Source organism: Dama dama, chromosome 22, assembly GCF_033118175.1.
Source record: "Dama dama isolate Ldn47 chromosome 22, ASM3311817v1, whole genome shotgun sequence".
In the NCBI taxonomy this organism is placed as follows: Eukaryota; Metazoa; Chordata; class Mammalia; order Artiodactyla; family Cervidae; genus Dama; species Dama dama.
In genome coordinates this window covers 12287712-12309788 of record NC_083702.1, presented here as the reverse complement: position 1 = coordinate 12309788, position 22077 = coordinate 12287712, and the positions used below count along the sequence as shown (strand labels likewise).

At 42.1% G+C, this 22077-nt stretch overlaps 1 protein-coding gene across 5 annotated transcripts in view; it reads left to right on the top strand.

Moving 5' to 3' along the window:
- Positions 1–22077, top strand: part of ERC1 (ELKS/RAB6-interacting/CAST family member 1) — a 270574-nt gene that overhangs the window by 52135 nt on the left and 196362 nt on the right. For 3 of the 5 annotated variants that reach the window (XM_061124648.1, XM_061124650.1, XM_061124652.1), the window contains exons 3-6: positions 5346–5762; positions 13131–13205; positions 18318–18473; positions 19768–19860. In XM_061124648.1, the coding sequence (XP_060980631.1) occupies positions 5346–5762; positions 13131–13205; positions 18318–18473; positions 19768–19860 (741 nt within the window). The remainder of the gene's footprint in view (positions 1–5345; positions 5763–13130; positions 13206–18317; positions 18474–19767; positions 19861–22077) is intronic. The other 2 variants (XM_061124649.1, XM_061124651.1) reach the window with 2 other exon arrangements.

The window sequence follows — 22077 nt, the reverse complement described above, 5'->3', positions numbered from 1 at the left end:
AAAAAGAAACTTGCTTATTTAGTTTTTCAGTAAATAGGAAGAGGACAGAAAGGAGACTCTTGAAAGTACTGGTTATTGTTGCTTTCAGATTTTCAGTGTCCTTATCTCCAATATAATTTTTATAGGAATCTTTGACATCAAATTTTTGGTAGGAAGAAAGAAGTAGTTGTATTTTGTGGGAATTCTCAGGGAAAGATGCCATTTCAGGATGTAGGATGAGAGGAGAGAAGTTAGGATTCTTCTCAGTCTTTTCTATCCTTTCTCTCATTCCTTCTTTCAGAGAGAGAAGATCCTATGGGTTGAAAATTTTTTTCTTTTCTTTAAAAAGAAAAAAAGCTTTTCTTGCCGTAGAGCAAACTTTAAGCAGTTTTCCCATCTTCCAGATCAAGCTGAGTATGAGAGTGAACAGAAGCCGGCCTGTGAGGGTCGGTATAAAGTCTGGAAGGTGAGAAGTGTGAGATCACTTTGGAGAGTGTCCTGAGCGGAGTTGTCAACTAGCACGTCTCCTGTTACCTGACACGTGACATCTTCCTCCGGAATCCGGCACGTCTCTTTTTGGTTGATTGCGGTAAATGTCTGTGCTGTGTGTAGCTGTGCTCACTTCGTCTTCTGTGTCACGTGCTAGAGCAGGCCTGGCTTCTCGCCTCTGCCGCTTTCTCCTCCAAGGTTGTTGGCAGGGATTCTTACAAAATGAAGCTAGCTTGAATGTAGCCCGAAGAAGAAGGGGTGTTGATTCCCATTTCAGTGGAGAAAATTGCTGCATAGCCTTCGAGGTCACCAGTTCAGAGCATCGTTTTCATTCTGTATCCCAGTGGGGTGGGCGAAGCAGAGCTGAAGAAGCAGGGCACACTGGCAATTGTATTTTCTTCCTTCACCAGAATAGTGGTTGCCATGCTAGTTTAATCACAAGTTTAATCACAAGTGGGTAAGTGAGTCCATGAGCTGTGGTCAGCGTCTGTTTCTCCTGAATTAAATGAATTCGATGATGGATGTTCAGAACAGACAAACAGTTGTAACTAGGAATCAATTTCGTTGTTAAATTTAACTTCTGGTACATCCCTTTGGGGTAAATTTGGTCAGAATTTATTTGGTTGTTTTTGACTTCCAAAGATAAAGAATGAAACTAGGAATTGATTTGAACTCCAGCAGCTGTTGAAGAATCTTTACAGTGTGATGTGGGCAGTTAAGTGTATTTAAAAATGATATTCCTGAATTCAGATACCTGATAATTTTTTTGTTAATTCATTTTTCACAAGAAAAAGCAGTGCTTTTCAAGAGGTTGAAGACTACCATAATTGAATCTTTACTACTTGCTAAGCATAATACTCAAATCAGAAATTATAAAAGAAAAGGCTCTTATCTTGGCATTCAAAAAATGATCCATTTAAACTTGCCATAAACTATGTTAAAAGAAAAACAGATTTGGAAATATATTTGTAACATGCACAGCACGTGGAACGTTATTTTCCAAATATAAAAACCTCTTGAAGTGGGTTAGGAGAAAGGTTAAATGTCCCCAAACAAAATGGGAAAGAACAAGAACAGGTGAGTCACAGAGGCACCTGTAGATAGACGAATAGATGTTTAGTCTCACTTGTAATCAAAAAAAAGCCCGAAAAAGAAAGAGAAGAAAGAAAATACCCTGCTGTCAAAAATATGGGAAAGTGCTCAGACATTGTTTGGCAGAAGCTGATACAAACCTTTTTAGAGATAATTTGTTGTCTGTGTTAAAATTATAACTGTTTATACCCTCTGATCCAGCATTTCCACTTTTCAGAATTCATCTCCAATAAAAATCTGGATTTATGTGCATAGATGTACATATGAAGGTGCCTGTTACAATAGTGAAGAATGAGGACCAACCTAATTATCAGTAGTTACAAGTAAATTATTAATATCAACACATTGGAATTCTGTGACAAGCATATTTTTTCCCCAGGTTTTAAACTGCCATAAAGTACTTCAGGCTTTCCTGGTGGCTCAGTTGTGAAGAATCTGCCTGTCAATGTCAGAGATGCAGGACACTTGAGTTCCATCCCTAGGCTGGAAGATCCCATGGACAGAGAAGCCTGGTGGGCTACAGTCCATGGGGTCGCAAAGAGTCGGACACAACTGAGTGCACTCACGTGCCTGCGCATGCGCGCACACACACATCTTACATTAACCATCTTGAATTTACCATCTTAACCAGTTTTCAGGTGCACAGTTAATAGGTGCATCCACACTGATGTGCAGCCGTCACCACCATCTACCTCCGGAGCTCTTGTCATCCTGTAAAACTGAATCTCTGTGCTCATCAAGCAGTCACTTCCTGTCTGCCGCCTCCCTCCTCCTTCCCAGCCCCTGGCAGCCACTCCTGTACTTTCTGTTTCTTTAAATCTGACTGCCCCAGATCCCTCATGTAAGTGGAATTGTATAATATTTGTCTTCTGTGACTGGCTTATTTCATTTGACATAATATCCTCAGGGTTCACCCATGCTGTAGCATGTGTCAGAATTTCATTCCTATCTGAGGCTGAAAAGTATTAGTAGGCATTTTTTTTTTTAATTTAACTTTTGAGTGGCTAGTACATCCATCTATGTAGTACATCCATCCATTCTCTTGAACCCTTCAAATTGAAGAGGAGGGTTAGGAGGCAAGAAAGATGGGAAGTGACTGCAAATGTCTATCTCTTAAGGGGTGATGGCAGTGTTCTCGAATTAGATAGTAGTGATTGATGTAGAACTTTTAATACCCTGAAAACTGCTGATTTATATACACACTTTAAACCAGGGAATTTGATGGTATATGTGAATTATGTCTCAATACCCAGGTGGTGCTAGTGGTAAAGAACCTGCCTGCCAATGCAGGAGACATCAGAGATGAGGGTTCGATCCCTAGGTTGGAGGAAATGGCAACCCACATCAGTATTCAAGGAACCTGGTGGGCTGCAGTCCATAGTGTCTCAAAGGGTCAGACATGGCTAAAGCAAATTAGCACACATGCACAAAGCTATCATTAAAATTTTTTCAATCTCAATTTTACCTCAGTTAAAAACATTTTTATGCAGAATAGAATAAAGTTTCTTACAGGTTGTTCCTGTCATTCCAGTCCCTTCCGCCTTCCTTCCCTCCTACTCTCTCTCCCTCCCTGCCTTCTGTCCCCAAAATAACAATTAAATTGTGTAAAATTCCAGAGGTATTTTTATTTCTTATGAATATTTTATTTTTTACTTATAGTAAATACTTATTGTCTGTCCCTTTTCACCAAAGTGGTAGTAAATTGAACACAGAGAAGCAGGCATCTCTGAAGTCTTTTTCTCTGTGCATGTATATACTTTTATAAAAATTAGAATTGAGATCATCCTATACTTGCTATTATGTAGTCTGCTTTTTTTTTTTATACTTAATATGTTGTGATTATAGTTTTTATCAGTAAATATAAACCTGCATTTTAAAACATTGATGCATGGTATTAAACTGGGTGGTCATTTCTCATTTACTCAACTCATCACCTATTAATATCCCTTTAGGTGGTTTGTAATTTTGTCAGTGGTTTAAACAACAATGAGCATCTTTGTACACTTGCCAGATCATTTCCTTGAGATATTTACTACTGTTTTAGAGTTTGCCAAAAATACTGAACAATGTATGTTTTAATGTACACTGGTTTCCGTGATGTCATTAGCTCTGTGAAAACATGGTGCAGGTATTTCTATCCTCATTTTAAATACAAGAAATCTGAAACTATAAAAGATGACCATATGCCCAAATTAGGTAGCTGTTTGGTACGAGAGCTGGAACTGAAGCTGGTGTCTTCTGATTTGGGGCTAGTTTCCGTCCAGCATGGCACACTGCCAGGCTTGAATACCTGCCTACAAAGAGTGATTTTCTCTTGTTGCTTCTTCATTTCTAAAAATAGGGTTCTCGATATAGCTTCCTTTTGAATTCTTTGTATAGTGTTCTAGGGGCTTCCCAGGTGGCCCAGTGGTAAAGACTCCGCCTGCTAATTCAGGAGATGCAGAAGACGCAGGTTTGATCCCTGGGTCAGTGAGATCCCCTGAAGGAGGAAGTGGCAATCCACTCCAGTATTCTTGCCTGGGGAATCCCAAGCACAGAGGAGCCCGGTGGCCTACGTTTCATCGGGTTGCAAAGAGTTGGACACGACTTAGCGATTAAACAGCAGCAGCAGCATAACGTTCTAGAATTTATCAATTCAGATTAGAGGTTCACATACTGTCTTTAGGGATATAGCTAAAGATACACCCTCCGCAACGTTTTAGGAGTTCATCTGCACAGACATCTTCATATAATTACTCACCTATATTGTTACCCTCTTCTGAATCAATAGCTCCCACAGTCTCGTTATTTTGTGTTTTGTTTTTTGTGGTTAAAGCTTCAAGTTATCTTGGTACTTGTGGGTACTGGCATCCACGGGCTGGGAGGATTGCTTTAATTTGATGCCAGCCCTGTTGCTGTGTGATCTTGGGGTGAGTTATTTAAGTCTCTGTATGATTGGTGTCATCATCAATAAAATTCAAATTATAGTGCGTGTGTTACAGTGAGGATTAAATGAATGAACATTTAGAGTGCTAAGCACATTCTGACATGTACTTTTTAAAAACTTTTTTTATTTTCTATTGGGATAATGTTGTGATAGTTTCAGGTGAACAGTGAAGTGACTCAGCCATGCTGGCATGCACTCTTACATTTATTATTTACTGTGGAAATTTAATTGTAAAGCACTTAAAAGTCATTTTGTATTTTGGTATCCCTTGTGGTTTCTGGTGAAACTTTTTTATGGTATGTTTGCATTCCTATAGATTTCCCCTGTCTTCCCCCTTTCCTTTCCTTCAGTTCTAGCTAATACACTCTATTAATTTTGAAGAGTATCTTCATTTAGTCGTAGCTTAAGCACAGTGAAGAGTTGCTGGAGTCACCTTGTTTCCTGTTGATGATAAACACAAGTTAAATTACTGACATTTTACAGATTGTAAGGGCTTCCCTGGTGGCTCAGATGGTAAAGAATCTGCCTGCAACGTGGGAGACCTGGGTTCAGTCCCTGGGTTGGAAAGATCCTCTGGAGCAGGGCATGGCAACCCACTCCAGTATTCTTGCCTGGAGAATGCCATGGCAGAAGAGCCTGGTGGGCTACAATTCATGAGGTCACAAAGAATCGGGCATGACTGAGTGACAAACACTACAGATAGGAAAGACAGTGTGGAACAGAATAACGCGATTTCTGGTTTGTTCAGTGTGGGGTTCTGAGAGCTGTGGTAGCCGCCTCCTGCCTCCCCTGATCCCGCTCTGTTTGTGCTCCTGAAGTAGGAGAGCTGACCTGGGTCTTCTTTTCTGTCTGGACCCAGCACATGCAGATGACCATCCAGGCTCTCCAGGACGAGCTGCGGATCCAGAGGGACCTGAACCAGCTGTTCCAGCAAGACAGCAGCAGTAGGACCGGCGAGCCCTGCGTGGCGGAGCTGACGGAGGAGAACTTCCAGAGGCTGCACGCGGAGCACGAGCGGCAGGCCAAGGAGCTGTTCCTGCTGCGCAAGACGCTGGAGGAGATGGAGCTGCGGATCGAGACTCAGAAGCAGACCCTGAACGCACGCGACGAGTCCATCAAGAAGCTGCTAGAGATGCTGCAGAGCAAGGGGCTGTCTGCCAAGGCCACCGAGGAGGACCACGAGAGGACACGGAGGCTGGCGGAGGCGGAGATGCACGTGCACCACCTTGAAAGCCTGCTGGAACAGAAGGAGAAAGAGAACGCTCTGCTGAGAGAGGTGAGTGGCCACTTTCTCAGCCGTAATGACACTCTGTCTTTTTTCCCTGATTAGTTAGCATCTTGGCCTAGAAGAATTTATGTGCTCTCTTGAGCTAGTGGAAGGGGAACTCCTTCTTTGGTACTTAGATTCTGCACCGATTTCTGTTCTGATTTGCTGTCTTGTGTGAGCTGACGTATACCAGCTTGTATACCATGTATACCAGCTTAATGACTTTCTGGGTTTTTCTTTTCCCCTCTTGTAGACTTATTTTGTTCCTAGAGGGGCACAGAATATTCTTGATTGGTTACTCATCTCTTGATTTGTTCATAGAGACACACACAACAAAATCAGAATCAGAGTAGCTAACTATTGCTCAATTTTTAAATGTATTAATCATTGAAAGTGAGCAATGACCTCAGTTTTAAGTATGCCTGTAAAGTCCTGGGCAGCAGTAATGGATGTTTGCCCTGTGGTTTCTATGGAAACTGTTGCCTTGCTGTAAAAGATACATGATAAAAATCATCTGCTGCCATGGAGGCACAGCGGGAGGAATGACATAGAGGCAAACTATCACTTATTTTCTAGAGAGGAAACTTGGGCTTTAGCTGACCACTGTGACTACTGGTAATGTTTCACTTTTCTATGTAATACTTCATTTTAAGAAAGCATAACTGAAGAATTCATCTTAAGTTGAATTAAAAAAAAATTGACAGCTCTGATTCTCTCTATGAGGTCAGAGACTTCAGCTAACTTTCACATTGTGAACAGTGAAGAAACATAGTTTCTTCAGTATTGGAACACTTGTTTAAGCAAATGTATTTTATATTCAATGATATTAAAATGTGTGGTACTGGCACAGTAATAGATAGCTAAATTGATGAGACAGAATTTCTATTCTATTTTAAAAAATAATGTAGTTTTAAGTTATGATGTATGTTTTGGAATAATGGCCATTGGAAAATAGTTTACATAGTCACATCAAATTAAATTCTAGATGAAATAAAGTTACTTTTTAAAAAATGAAAACAGCTAGAAGAAAATGTAAGTAAAAAGCTTTTAATATAATCTTGAAATAGGAAAGAATCTTCATTGCCATAGCAGGACGCTTGAATAATTAAATGTGTGTATGTTAGAAAAAATAATTAACAAAAGTTAAAATGATTGTTTGGGGTGGAGTTTTGCAATTTGTGGCTCGACTGTTACATAAAGATTGTTTCCAGAATAGTAAGGTGCTAGAGGCACTTAGCATCACCTTTCTGTTCCCGTTTACTCGGCAGGTGTCCGTGGAGCCTCTAGTTTATATTCAATCCTGGGATAGGCACTGGGTATACACTTCTTAACATTTTTCATGTCAGAACACATGGTCTGTGCCATTCCAGAACTTAAAAATCTGGTGAGAGACAGTGAACTGATAATTATGAGATGACATAAACTAGTTGAGTCTGATTATGTCGAGAGAAGGGATTAACAGGGTATGCAAGCATCTTTGAGGAGGTGCCCTTTAAGGGAACACTGAAGAAAGATGAAATGGTCTTTCTGAGCATTTGTGTAAAATCATGTCCTAACCCTAACCCTAACCCCGGAGAAGGATAACGGTTTCAAAGGCCTGAGGGGAAGGAGTTTGAGCAGACAGCGAGGAGACGAGAAGGCAAAACCATATTGTCTCGGGGAGGTGGGCATGAGATTGGATGTTGAAGAGGTCGCCGGGGCCAGGTCCGTTCATTCCACTCATCAGGTGTCCATTGGGTGCTCACCTGGTGCAGAGCGCGGGGAAGCCACAGTGAACACAGTCCCTGCCCTCTGGAGACAAAGTGCTCGCCTCCATGATCCTTGCAGGTAATGCAACAGTTTTATTCAAAGTCCAAGGGAAAACTGCCACAGTGTTTAATCAAGGGAGTGATAAGATCTGGTTTAGCTTTTAAAATTTACTCTGGTTGTTTTGAGCATAGATGGGGGAGGGGGTGTTACAAGTGATCAAGGAAGTCTAGTAAAGACTCTTAATGGCTCTAATCTGTTGATGAGTGGTGACTTGAAATGACTGTTGTACATTATAGCACCAGTATGTCAAGAAAGGTAGAAAGAATTATAAGTTGACAACACTGAGACATCCATAGGTTTTATTCTTATTAAATTATCACCCACCTCTGAAAAACAGCAGTAATTTCAATTCCAAGACTCAGTTTTCCCCATTTTAACGTTGTGAAATTAAGTCTTACCTTTGATGGGGCTTCCCTGGTGGCTCAGACAGTTAAGGGTCTGCCTGCCATGCGGGAGACCCAGGTTCAATCCCTGGGTCGGGAACATCCCCTGGAGAAGGAAATGTCTACCCACTCCAGTACTCTTGCCTGGAGAATCCACATGGAGAGAGGAGCCTGGTGGGCTACAGTCCATGCGGTTGCAGAGTCAGACATGACTGAGTGACTTTCCCTCTCACTTTCCCTTGGTGGTATCTTGGAGTCCCTGTCAGCAAGGCTGCAGTCCTGCTGGACCTGTGCCCTCACACGGTCACAGCTGCTCATTTTGTCACCACTGAAGCCCATGTTGTGAGCATTGTTGCTATTTTTCTTGTTAACTTTAATTGATGTTCAGTGCCCCCTCAGTAATACTGTGGTGTGAATCTGCACTGAAACAAAAAGTTATTGGTATGAGGAAAGTTGTAAAAACAGTTTAGGGTTGTATATGGTTAAACTTTTATGGTTAAATAAGTAAAAAAGAATCTTGCAATCAATATAAAATAAAAATTCTAAATGAATCTTTGAGTCACGATTTATTTGGAGGCATTCCCTTCTTTTCTCTCCAGCACATTGAACAGTAGTTTGCTATACAATTGGTGGCGTCTTAGATTTGAGATACAGTAATATTAAAATGGTTTTCCTATCCAGAAATATTTGTGATTAGTTTTCCATTTTGTTCATGACCATGATTCCGTCAATAGCAGGTAAATAATTCCCCCAAATAAAAGCTAAAGAAGGAAAAATAAAATTTAATCCTGTATTTTCTGTTTGTAGTGGAATTACATTGTTAGGTGGTTAGATTTTGTATTGTTTACTGGAGTGTCTTTCCTTTGATGGGTAGAAGAGTGAAGACATCTATTGGACAAATACTGAACTACAGCCCAGATGTGGTTAGGGCCTGGGGCCTGGGCATGTGGGGTTTTAACAGACTTTCCAGGTGGTTCTGTGACACACCAAAGTCTGGTTCTCAATCTGTTGGCAGACCGTACCTAATCTGGCTATGAAATTCTTGGATCAGCAACCCATATGCATTCTGTGCATTGTCTATAAGTGGAATAAATATTTCAGATCTATGCGTGCTGTTTTTTTTTTTTTTAATTTAGATCCTATTGTGATGAATAAAATACTGGTTTGTATAAAAACATTTATTTACATGTATGCCAATTTTTGTCTGTATAATATTTCAGTCAGCAAATCTTGTTTAGAACAATTGTATTGTTCTAAAGTATTTGAGGTTAAAAGACCTATTGTGTGACTAGTTCTAGGTAGGAATTCTGACTGACTGACTAGCACATCTGAGGAATGCCTGTCTGTATTACTGGCAATTATAAGGTAAAAACAGAGGACTTGAGAGGGAAGAAAAAGAAACAAATACACATAGAGAAAAGATGGAAACAATGGACAAGGAGTAGGGAGAATTAAAAAAGGAAAAGGGTCCCTGGTGAGCGTGTGCTTTCCTAGTAGTTTTGGAAACTGCAAACAGCTACATTGCTCACTTTTGTGATTCAGCTTATCCTGTCTCCGTGTGTGTGTGTGTGTGTGTGTGTGTGTGTGTGTGTGTGTGTGTGTGTGTGTGTGTGTGTGTGTGTGTGTGTGTGTGTGTGTGACTTGTGCCTCATTTTGGCAGGAGGGTGTGTTTTCTCAAAATGATGCTGTCGGTCAAGATGGTGAGGGGTTGCAGTGCAGTGCCCCCGCCTGACATCTGGAGTTCAGGTGCAGGCAGAGTACTGAGGGTTCTTTCCCACGTGTCTGTGTTGAATACAGTCAGCCCTGAACTTGTGTGGAGAATTAAATCTGGTGAAGGGACATCTACCCGAGAACCAGGGGTGCTGGAGGCTAAAACCTGAATGTTGAAAAAAAGAAAGTTCAGACATAAGTGCTGCTTTTCAGCCCCGAATACTCCTTTCTCTCAGCTGTGTAAGCAAGTGTTGACTGGCTTTTAAAAAGAAAGAAAATTACTAACAAAAGAGAAATTTTGTGTCTACCTTATTTGTTTTCTTTGTCTAGTCATTATTCTTTAGGGCATGAATGAGAGGAATTGACAGCATTTTCTGGTGTGCACCACAGTTGACAGTATGACAAGATCCAGATAATTCTACCTGTACTTGAATTTGTTTTGAATGAAAATTTTCAGGCTAAAGAGAGTGAAATAAAGCAAGCACATAGCATATTCTGCTTTTTACATTTGTCTGAATAGTACTTTGACTTTTATTTCCAGAGCTGTCTCTCTCTACTGACAGTGCCCATGTCAGAGGGTTGATGTGTCAGTGGGAAGGGGAGTTGATGAGTCTGTGGACTGCAGGACATGTTCACAATGAGCTTTAATGTGCAGGCTGTTGAACGGAAATCTGTTACAACCGATAGGTTTTAAAATGTCTTAGTTGGAAGGTTTTATGCCTGCAAATGGTTTAAAGTACACCCAAGTTCCTTGTTAGACGAGGGTTTTTTTTTATTCAAATGGGTTTTTTTCTTTCTATACTGCAGGTATGCTTGCTGGAGTTTAAAATGAAATTGTAATAGTTTCACCTTAAAGCATTTGGAAATTTCCCTAAATTGGAAGTCGGTTGTGAGGAAAAGGTCAGATAAAATTAATTCAGTGTCTGAATTGTGAGATATTTCTAAGAAATGCAGTTTTAATATTTCAAGTAGATAAATGTAAAGTGTAGGGTCAGTCAGTCAGTCAGTGTTAGTCACTCATTTGTGTCCAACTCTTTGGGACCCCATGGACTGTAGCCCGCCAGGCTTCTCTGTCCATGGGATTCTCCAGGCAAGAATACTGGAGTGGGTTGCCATTTCCTTCTCAGGGGATCTTCCCAACTCAGGGATGGAACTTGGGTCTCCTGCATTGCACGGTGGATTCTTTACCATCTGAGCCCCCAGGGAAGCCCTTAGAAGACTTTATTAATAGGTGAAGATTAGTTAACAATTAGCAGGATTCATTTTCTTTTTGTTAATACATTTTAAAGTTCTGTGCTCATTTATTGAACGTATATTATTATTTTTTTTTTTTTTGAACGTATATTATTAAATATCCATGTGCCCACTTTATCACCTGTTGACGGCGTAGGGCGTGTGGACAGACTGGAAGCCGGGAGGTCACTGATGAGTTTGTTGTCTTAATGCAGGTGACAGGTGATCATGATCTGAACTCATGGGTTCAGATTTTGTCCTGGATTAACGTGTTGTGGATTTTTCTGTCTTTCTTAGTGGAATGTTTTGCCTGGCAAGAGTTAATTGTGGATGAACTTGACTGTTAACGAGACTTACTTTTACACTCTGTTGGGGCTGGCCCAGGTCGTTGTCTCTCCAGGGCTAGAATGTCTCTGCTCAGCGCCACTGACCTCTCCACTGGGCTGTTTGGAGCTTGACTCTCGCCAACCCCTGTGAGCTCAGGCAGTTGCTCACTCATCGCTGTCTGATCATTGTTCTGCCCCCAACAGTCGCTCTTTGTCTGACATCATGGAGTCTTTCTCTGTGTACCAATACTTAGCTTTTACCTGAAGACTCCAGGGGACCCCGTCGGATCAGACGCTTTACCAGCTAGCTTCTTCCTCTCTGTTACTCTGCTCTGCACATTGCCAGCATCTTGGGGACTTGGACCCACTGGTCTGTGTTCCAAGCCCTGCAGGACTGCCGTTTTCCATTTGCTTTCTTCTCCGCACATCACACATCAGATAGCAAGTCTGGATCATAACCTCGTTAGTTTCTCTTCTCTCAAGGATCATGGTCCTCTGCTGCTTGTCTTCTCGATGTCTGAAAACAGTTGCTTCATGCTTTTTTGTCTAATTTTAACATAGTTTAAACCAGGAGGCCAGTCCTCTGTCCGTTACGGTCAGGTTGTGTTGACCTTGTAGAGAGTGATAAGAAAATGGGAAACTCATTGAAGGATTTAATGTCAAGTGCCATCATCTGTTGATGCTTTATCATTACCCCATGGCTTTCTTTAAAATGGACGGAAGAAAGGGAAAGAAGCTTAACTTGAGGCTGTTGTAGTAATCTAGGTTCAAACTAGACTGGAAATGAAGTGAAATGGTAAATTTGAGGAGTATTTTGATGATGGAACAGTTAGGATCTGCTCTGGAAGGTGGTAGGAGATGAGGATCTGGGAGGACTTGAAGGAGACCCTCTGGTGTTTGGCTTGAGGCACCAGGAGGCTAGTGCCCTTTAAGGAGATGGGCAAGACTCACCAGTCTTCAGAAGAGGGACCAGGTTAAGTAGGAGGAAATCAGGAGTTTTGTTTTGGATGAAGTAAGTTTGAGTTGACCCGGTAGACATCTATATAGTGATGTTAAACGGGCAGAGCAGAGGGCAGGTCTGGGCATTCAACAACACTGTTGAGATGGAAGGCACCCATGTACCTTCCCTGTGGTCACTTGGGCTATCTCAGGGGACCTGGGAAGTACCAGCTGACTCAGAGACAATCTCAGAGTCTGACAGGAAAGGTCCGTAACCCCAGGGGGAATCTCTTGAAGATCGTAACTGTGATGTTCTTCTGCCTCCTTCTTTCTTTTCTGATCCTGAACTCAAGGAAATTTGAATTAAAAAAATAACTCTGTTTTTTGACGCTGGCTAACCATAGACTACCTCGGACACTCATTCAGCAGCCTTACTCTCTTTTTCTTTCTGACTGTGGCCCCTACAAAACCGGAGATGTCCATCGTGGTCGGCCAGGGGCCTGTGGTTCTCGGGCAGATGTTATGCAGAGGATGCTATCAACACAGATGCTCTCAGTAGCTCGTGCCATGCGCACTGGACTTCTGTGACTTCTCCTTCTGAAAAGGGACTATTTCTGACCCCCTTGTTGGATTGCTTGGCGTCCTGAAATATGCTGCCGAGTCGTGTGGAAGAGTGACACGGCAACCTGGGGGCGTGCCAGAGCATCACCTGTTATGCTGGCTGAGGCCTCTGGGACGCGTTGTGTGTAACCAGGTGCTCAGAGATGGGGGCCCTCCTGTTCCCCTTAGCTGAGGGCAGTCTCTGGGCTCCCTGGTCCGCAGGGCAAGGGCAAGGAGACGGGACGGGATCAGTGTCTCACAAGCCTGGGGAGTCATCTCTGCATGCAACTAATACTCCCTCGCCACCCCTGCCTTCTTTTGGGAAAATGGAAGTGAAGAGGAGGACGCTTACTCTCTTTCTTGCTTTTTGTGTGTAGGAGATGCATCGGAGATTTGAGAATGCCCCTGATTCTGCCAAAACTAAAGCTCTGCAAACTGTTATTGAAATGAAGGTAAGTGGGAACCCAATGAGGAACCTTACTGTATCAGTTTGCACTTTCCAGTGATCACACTTTGATGTGTGAGTTTTAGAAAGTGGCGCTTAGTTCACTCACATTGTAGACGGAGAAGAAATAGTGAGACTTCATGAACACGACACATGAAAAGAGCTTCAGTTTCATTTCCTCTTGCCCAGCATTTCTTGGAATGAGCTCTTCTCAAACCTTTTAATCTCAAGGTCCCTTATTCTTTTAAAATGACTCATTTTGCTTGTTTTTAAGAAATTGTCTGCCAGGGACTTCCCTGGCAGCCCAGTGGTTAAGACACTGCAGGGCACCTGGTTTGGATCCCTGGTTGGGGAACCAAGATTCTGCATGCTAAGAGGCACAGCCAAAAAGAAAAAAAGAAAGGAAAATGTCTGTTCTTCTCTCAGGTAAGGCTGTGCTGTGCTTAGTCGCTCAGTCGTGTCCGACTCTTTGCCTCCCCGTGGACTGTAGCCCACCGGGCTCTTCTGTCCATTGGATACTCCAGGCAAGGATACTGGAGTGGGTTGCCAGGCCCTTCTCCAGGGGATCTTCCCAACCCAGGGGTCAAACCCAGGTCTCCCACATCGCAGGCGGATTCTTTACCATCTAAGCCATCAGGGAAGCATAGGGTTTCATGAAAAAAAGTACCTGATTCAGTTGCAGCCCATCGAGTGTCCTGGGAGCCGTGTCATACTCGGGACACAGCAGGCGGACCTGGCCCCTTCCCATTTCCTCACATAGAATGATGAAAAGATATGTACTTAAGGGTTAAGCGTATGAAAAGTAACAATCCGGGACATCTAAGTGAGCCAGTGTTCTGAAAATGTTCTTTCTTTGTCTCTCTTCTGAGAGCTGTGACCCTGAGAACACGCTGCCTGCTAGCGCGGTTTCGTGCTGTTGCCATTGTCCTAAGGCACCCAGTCTGTTGCCTGTCCTCTACCTTCATTGCACTTATTAGCACAGTGGAAAAGGCCCGCAAGTCAGAGAATTAGTATGAAAAGAGTTTCAGCTTTTCAAAAGGGTTGGGAAGCACCCCTGGGGTTCCATGGACCTCTGCTTTAAGTTACTGAGTAGTTAGAAATCTTTAGGCTGAACGTTATGGTGCTTGGTGACAAAGAGCTTGCCTTCTGTATGAAATTCCCTGTATTAAAAACCTGGCTTTATGTAATCAGCCATATGATGTAGAAAAGGTAACCTAACTTCTCTATACCTCAATTTCTTTATTGATAAATGGTGATGATACTAGTACCTATCCCATGAGTTGTTTTGTCATTTAAATTAGTTAAAACAACTAAAACACTTTGAATAGGGCCTGGTACATAGTAAACATTCAGTTAGTGCTAGCTGCTGCTGCTATTATAGTTTTTATTAATAGCATATTCTTTCTTACAAGAGCTGAAGACTCTTTTAGACAGGGACCCTCCCTCCTCTCCTTTCCCCCATCTCTGTTTCTCCTTTCACCTTCTTCATGTCCCTTAAATAGTTTGATACAATGTTTTGCATTGTGCACCTTCATTTAATATTTGTTGATGTGACACGAATATTTAGCCTTTGGTATATAAATAGTTCTGTGTAAATAGATGCTTCTTAAGTACAGTTATGATAGCTGTTTTCTTAGATGATTTCCTCTTAAAACTTATATTGTATACATCTGTATTCTTGTTGGGGAAAGGGTTTTCCAAACAAATTCCAAATTAGTGGATTCTGGGTTCTTTGTAGTCAGACAGTTAATAGTCCTGAACATAATCTTGATAAGAGCGTTTAGGAAGGATGGACTGCACACTCACGTTCCCCACACGGTTATTTGTGCACATTATTTACTGAGTTGGAACCTAAAAGTAAAGCACACGAGAGTGCCCATGTTCACAGAATCATCTTGCTTGCTTTTGACAGCATGGAAGTGCAGTGGATCTGTTTTAAGTTGTGTTAACCTCCAGCCATTTTGCTAAGAAGCAAGAGACGGAGATTCCGGTGGCCCAGTGGGGTCAGGTGGATGTTATGTTGAAATCACGACTGAAGAAGCTGAGATGCAGCTGAGACACCTTTTGAAAAAAGGTTGAGGATTTGAGAAATTTAACAAGGAGCGGAGGATTTCAGTGGGCTCAGTTGATTATTGTTGGGAGACCCAGGACTAGGGAAGAACAGAGTAGTGAGATGGTAGAGAATTTATTTATCTAGTTATCATCCGTTCTGAAACCTCCTTTGGAAGGACTGTCCTCACATAAGCCCAGCCTGAGGACCAGTTGCATTGGTGCCAGAACTAGTCCAGCATATCAGGTATGGCAGGATCTCTTTCCGGGCAGTCAGAGCTGGAATCTGGCCCCTTCTGCGTGACCTTATGGTGCATGAAATGGCAGCAACAGTGCTGACCCAGTCCACAGCTGCCCCCCGGTGTGTGCTGGGATTCAGGGAGAAGATGGGAAATGTGTCCTGGCCAGGGCCTTGCGGGGCTTCACAGAGGAAGGGGTTGCTGATGTGCGGGGCCGGAGTTCTTAGCTGGAGGCTGTTTCACTTGTGTGGCACCCAGTGGTGCTAGAAATACGCCCCCCCTCTCTCTGCTTCCCCTTTCATTGCTGCCTAGGCTACTGTCAGAGGAGAGCCATGTATCCCTTTCTTCATTGGCAAGTTAATTACATGCCTGTGTCTATTATTTTAGTCTCTTCTTGAGGGACAACATTTTGATCTATCCAGGAAGATTTATAGTCATCTTAATTTTCAGATAGTGCATTTGAAGTCATTTATTTATTCTCTGTGAGCTGAGATAATTGTAAACAAGTAAATCAAAATCCTAGTTCAAGGGGGTTCCCCTGGTGGCTCAGTAGTAAAGAATCTGCCTGCCGAGGCAGGAGGTGTGGGTGCAGTCCCTGGTCCGAGAAGACCCCACACGCCATGGAGAAACTGACCCTGTGCCACAGCTACTGAAGCCTTTGCGCCTGGAGCCCAGGCTCTGCAGGAGAAGCCGCTGCAGTGAGAAGCCCACATGTCGTAGCTAGAGAATAGCCCGTGCTGGCCACAACTGGAGAAAAGCCCGAGCGGCAGTGGAGCCAGCACAGCCAAATACAAACAGAATCCAAAAAGTAATGGCAGTGTTCCATATGTCAGGCAAATATTAAAAAAAATCCTAGTTCAGATTTAGAATGTCTCTGACTGTATTCATACAATATGTTTAATTTTGAACCAAATATGTTTTATTTGAATAGTTTTATAAAAGAAAATGTTTGCTGTATTATTTTTAAATGTAATTCAATGCAAGTCGGAGGAATTCAGCCCTTACCTCTCCCCTGAACTTAAAAATAGCTAGTTACAACTGTCTAATGATAAGTTTTTTAACTCTTATCTGCGTGCTTTCAGAGAGCAAGGAAAGTCAGTTATGACAGCCTGGAGGTAAAGTGAAAAAACAAGTCAGTCTCAAAATTTCCTAAAGGAGTGGTTTCTCTGAATTTCCAGATAAAATAAAGTTCTACTGAATTTAATGCTCTCTAAGGTTTTTATTTCATAGGTGAATAAGCATATGCAACTATTGATGTAAAAATATCTGTTCTTTGTTGGAGTTTTTCCGTAACTTATGACATCTAAAGTAATCTGGGGATAAGCTAGGTACTGTGACAGACAAAACCAAGAAAATGGTATAGAAGGTATTGTACTGGGAGGTGGATATTTGTGGTGAGGCTGATTTACAACAGTGATGTTTCTTCTTAAAAATGACTATGAAATATTTCAAACTCATGGTAAAGTATAGAGAATAAGTAAGATTACTAACATAGTAGCACTCCCCCTTGTCTATGGGGGGTATGATCCAAGACCCTCAGTGCATGCCTGAAGCCACAGATAGTGTAATACCACACCCTGTATATTCTGTATTTTTCCCTGTACATTCCTTGGATACATTTTACAAACTAGGCACAGTGTAAGGGATTAACAATAATTAATAAAATAGAACAGTTATAACAGCATACTTATGAAAAGGTGAGTTGTCTCATGCTGTCTCTTGGTATCTTACTGAACAGCTCTGATGCTGTCTCCATCTGAACTAAGTGCTTATCATGCACAGTACCCTTAACTTTGGCAGTTTGAGGTGCAGCAGCAAAGCTGGCACGAATTTCTTTTTCCTTCATCGCAGTTTCACTGATGGAAGATTCATTTGTACTATAGATCTTAGCAACCTCAGCATGTGATTTTTTTTCCTTATTGAGAACTTCCATTTTTCCAGTTAAAAGAAGCATCTTATGGCTTCCCTTTCGCTAGTCTGAGCTGCCAGCATCATTACGCTTGTGCTGTGGGTCACTTGAACACAAGCACTGTGATGCCAGGACAGTCCGTCTGATGACCAAGGCTCCCACTGGGTGACCAATGGGCAGGGATACAGTGGACGAAGAGATGACTCACGTCCTGGGGCGACAGAGGTGTGAGACTTCGTCATGTTGATCCGAACAGCAGTATGCAGTTTAAAACTGATGAATCGTTTCTTTCTGGAATTTTCCATTTGATATTTTCAGACCACAGTTGATCTCGGGTAACTGAAACCATGGAAAGCCAAACCACAGGAAATAAAACTGTGGATAAGGCAGGACCACTGTAGGGTAAACTGCAACTTTTGATGTAATTAATGATTCATCCCTTTGCTTTTCGGCAGTGGGATAATATCAGGTCTTTGTGATTGTAGATAGTTGGACATATTGCTGTAAGTCTTCAAAACCTTCTTACTCTTCTCCCTACTCCATTGGGGGCAGAAATAAACCTTTTAAGGTTGCCAAGTAAAATTATAAAGTATTATAACCTGGAAAGGTTTTCCCGTTAATATTACAGATGTTTTCACCAGAAGTTTGTTGGCCATAAAGTGCTCAGAAACTTGAACTAGTTGTCCATTGCTTCTGCCTCTTTCATTAATACTGTTAGCTTTAATCAGAAGGGCACAGAGGAAGGAATTAAAGGAAAAACATACTATAGTCAGGAAGGATATATTTCAGAAGCAGGGCACCTCTTGTAGTTTTTCTACATATGTGTTGATCTATATTAAATTTCACACTGTAAAGGCCGGCTTGTTCAGCCTTGCTGATTTTTCACGAAGACTTTAATGTCTCAATCTTGCGTTGCTCTCAGGATTCAAAAATCTCCTCTATGGAGCGAGGGCTCCGAGACTTGGAAGAGGAGATCCAGATGCTGAAATCCAACGGGGCTTTGAGTACTGAAGAGCGAGAGGAGGAGATGAAGCAAATGGAGGTCTACCGGAGCCATTCTAAATTTATGAAGAACAAGGTAATGGTGTGAGATACCTGATTTTTAAAGGGGAGGGGGTTGAAAAACTGATGTGTATTCCTGCCTCTTTAGTGATGATGGACCTCACGCTGCTTTATCAGGCTTCAGGGAAGAATACGTGAAACATAATTCTTTCAGATAAAACTTTCCCAGTATTAACATCAGAATTACTGATGTTGTATGGATATTTCAGATTTCACTTAAAATTACTTGTGTGAGGCTAGGTGTGTATTATCATGATTTAGCTCTTCATGTCTGTCAGTACTTCTGAGGCAAGCAGAATTACATCCAGATGAGTTTTTCTCCCTGTATGAAACGTCACATTCTCTTGTGAAACAGTTTAAATGTCAGAATACCAAAAGGCTGAACCCACACCTCTTTTTTCCCCCCCGAAATGGCTTAAATAAAATCGCACCTTCCCTTCAAACATAGCTCTTTAAAGGAAAGTCCTTTGCGCTCCTCCTTGGGGAAGAGCCGTGTATATCAGGTTTATTGTTTGCCACGTGCACTTGGCTATATGTACAGTAAGGAAGGTGCTGAGACACATCAGTCTGCGTTATAACCTCCATCACAGTTTTCCTTCCTTAGATCCAAAGGCACTTAGTTTGATTTTCTCAACTATTTTAGGCAAGTTGGAGGATTTAGTTTATTACCGTTATCAGTTTATCAGGTTTGTGGTATTTTAATTAAAGATCATAATTTCAATGACAAAATATTAGCTAGAAAATAAGTATCCCCCCAACACCCCCCAATATGCCAATTGTGTCAGTTCCCCAATTTCTCAGAAGTGGAAACTGTTCCAACCTCCCCCCCACTGCCCCAATATGCCAATTGTGTCAGTTCCCCAGTTTCTCAGAAGTGAAAACTGTTCCTCTAATGGTACAGTTTCTGGCTTCTTGCTGTGATCCCCATACCTGCATATAAGTCAGCAGAATATTCCTCTGTTATCTTCAGAATCTGTTACGTGTGACCACAGCCAGTTTCATATAACTTCCGGAACTGAAAAATCCACACATCCAACTTTTTGTTAGCTTGATTTGTCCCTCTCACTTGAGAACAAAATAAAATATCGTCTCTGCTTCCCATTTGCCGGTTAGCACATTCCAGTCCCTGAAAAATGCCCTGTGAAAAGAGCAAACCCATCCAGGGGTCCTCTGAAGAGGGAATTATGGGAACCAATCTGATTGTGTTCTATGAGTTATTGTTGCTTCCAGTTCCTGCTCTGGCTCAAAAGCAGGTAAGAAGACTACCCAGGTTGACACCTGAGTGAAAAGGAATAACAATGTCGTGACAGGTAGAGCAACTGAAGGAGGAGCTAAGTTCCAAAGAGGCCCAAGGGGAGGAGCTGAAAAAGAGAGCGGCTGGTCTGCAGGCTGAGGTCTTTGCCGTAAGATTTACCCTTTGCGTGCCGTGGTCCCGCGGCGGGACCCGCAGCTGGCTCTGGGTGCTCCCCTCTCCCTCTGCGGTCGGCATTTCTGCCCGGCGCTGCACTAACCAGCCCGCTCTGCTCTTTAACCGACTCCTCTTCTCCCCCTGTGTGCAGTCAGCCGTGCGCGCTCCGGAGGGCCTGTCCTTGGTTCTCCATCGTTGCTCTGTCACTGCGTGGATGGCGCTTCAAAGCTTGTTTTTTTTTTTTCCCTCGGCTTCTTTCTTGTCATCAGACACTTGATGTATGTGGATGGTCTCTTCTCTTCTTAGGTACAAAGAATGTGCAGATGTTCTAGGTCCATGACCCAGGGTTTGTTTGAATCTCACTTCTTGAGTGAAGTGCTTTACCCTCCTAGGTAGACATCACCTCCTAAGTCCCTGATAGGTGATTTTCGCAACACATTATACTTTTCTGTGGAACAGATGTCTAGGAAGTAGTTAGCTTAATTTATAATTATCTAGTAAATGAGTCTCCAAATCTAGTTCCATCTCCTGTCTAGAGAAGTTGGAATTCCACTTCAAACTGTGATAAAATGATTATTAAAAAATAGCTAACACTCGAGTACTTATTATAAGCATTTTGTAACCTGCTAAGTTAGGTATAGGTAGATACATTATCAACCCACTCTATAGATGAAGAAGCTGAGGGCACACAGGGGTGCTCAGGAGACTCAGCTAAAAGAGGCAGTTTGATTTTTACACCAGCCCTCTGGGGCCAGGACCTGTGCCAGCAGGGCCCGCGCGCCACTGCTCTGAGCTCGTCGGGCACACGTTTATCTCAAAGTGTCAGGGGAAAAACGCATCTGAAAATAATGGTGGGATAAGGCTGGAATGCAGCATTTAAAAAAACAAAAACAAAACACTTGTACTAATTTCGTGTGTTTGCTATTTCCTTATTGACCCCTTTATAGTGTAGACAGAAAAGTGAGATATTTTGTCTAAAAGGGTCCAATTTGGTTTGTGGTAACCATGAATTGTCCAGAGGAAAAGTTGGTCTGTAACTTTTTTTCCCCTCAGCTATGATTTTTAATATCTTTCTGTGTCAAACAAAAGGCTAAACATTCCATACATTTTTTTCTTGTTTGTTTAATCTGTACACAGTACAGTGGCACAGATTTGGTTTCTCCCTATCTTACTGATTAGGAACCAAGGCTTAGAGAGGAAATTATTCCAGAGGACACATTTATCCTTACTTGGGATTGACTGCAAAGCCTTGCACTCTTAACTTTCTTTTTACTTCTTATCGTATATCGGTGTATAGCCGATGAACACTGTTGCGAGGGATTCAGGTCCGCAGCGAGGGGCGCGGCCACAGGTGTCATCATCCTTTCTCCCCCAGATCCTCCTCCCATCCAGGCTGCCACATAACGTCGTATGCTGTTAACTTCTAAGGAAATTTTGTGCTTCCAAACTCCTCTGTTTAGAATATTTTCTTCTCTTTCTCAGTCTTGATGGTCAGTATAGCATTATTTGAGGATTACTTAATAATGCAGATGAGGAGGAAACTGAAAATTTATGTTTATTTTTGATCACATGGTCAGAGGTAGCTGGAAATTTGAGTAATCTGTAAGCCATGGGTTCTTTTTGTTGTTGTTACCTTTTTTTTTTGTTTTTTGTTTTTTTGTATTGGAATTAAGCCGTGGGTTCTTTAGCTGATGAGGTGGGAACGTTCCTTCTGTATATTCATTCATACAACAAGTGCGTTTTTCATGCCTTCTGTTTGTTAGGGATGGGATAACACAGTGTGTGTTTTTTGTCGGTAAAGGGATGTCATGAAAGATGCTACACCACCAGTATGTGGTGACTCCTGGGCACCTTTCTGTATTCCAGGGTGGAGACAGCTGCTGTTATCTTTCTCTGATGTCAATAGTATCAGCCAGTACTTTGCATTCAGTAAGCTCACAGGAATACTTGTTGAATGAATGAATAATTAGATTTATAAATAAAGATTTCATGCATATGAGGAAAATGCTTGACTTCCTGCTGAAACAGAAGAGCAAATCAGAAATTTATTTTTAGTGCCCCTTAAAAAAGTCTAATTTTAATTACAGTAAAATTTATTTCATACTTTCTCATGGGCAGTTGTTCTCAAGTGCTTTGGCCCTGCTGCTGCTGCTGCTAAGTCGCTTCAGTCGTGTCCGACTCTGAGTGACCCCATAGACGGCAGCCCACCAGG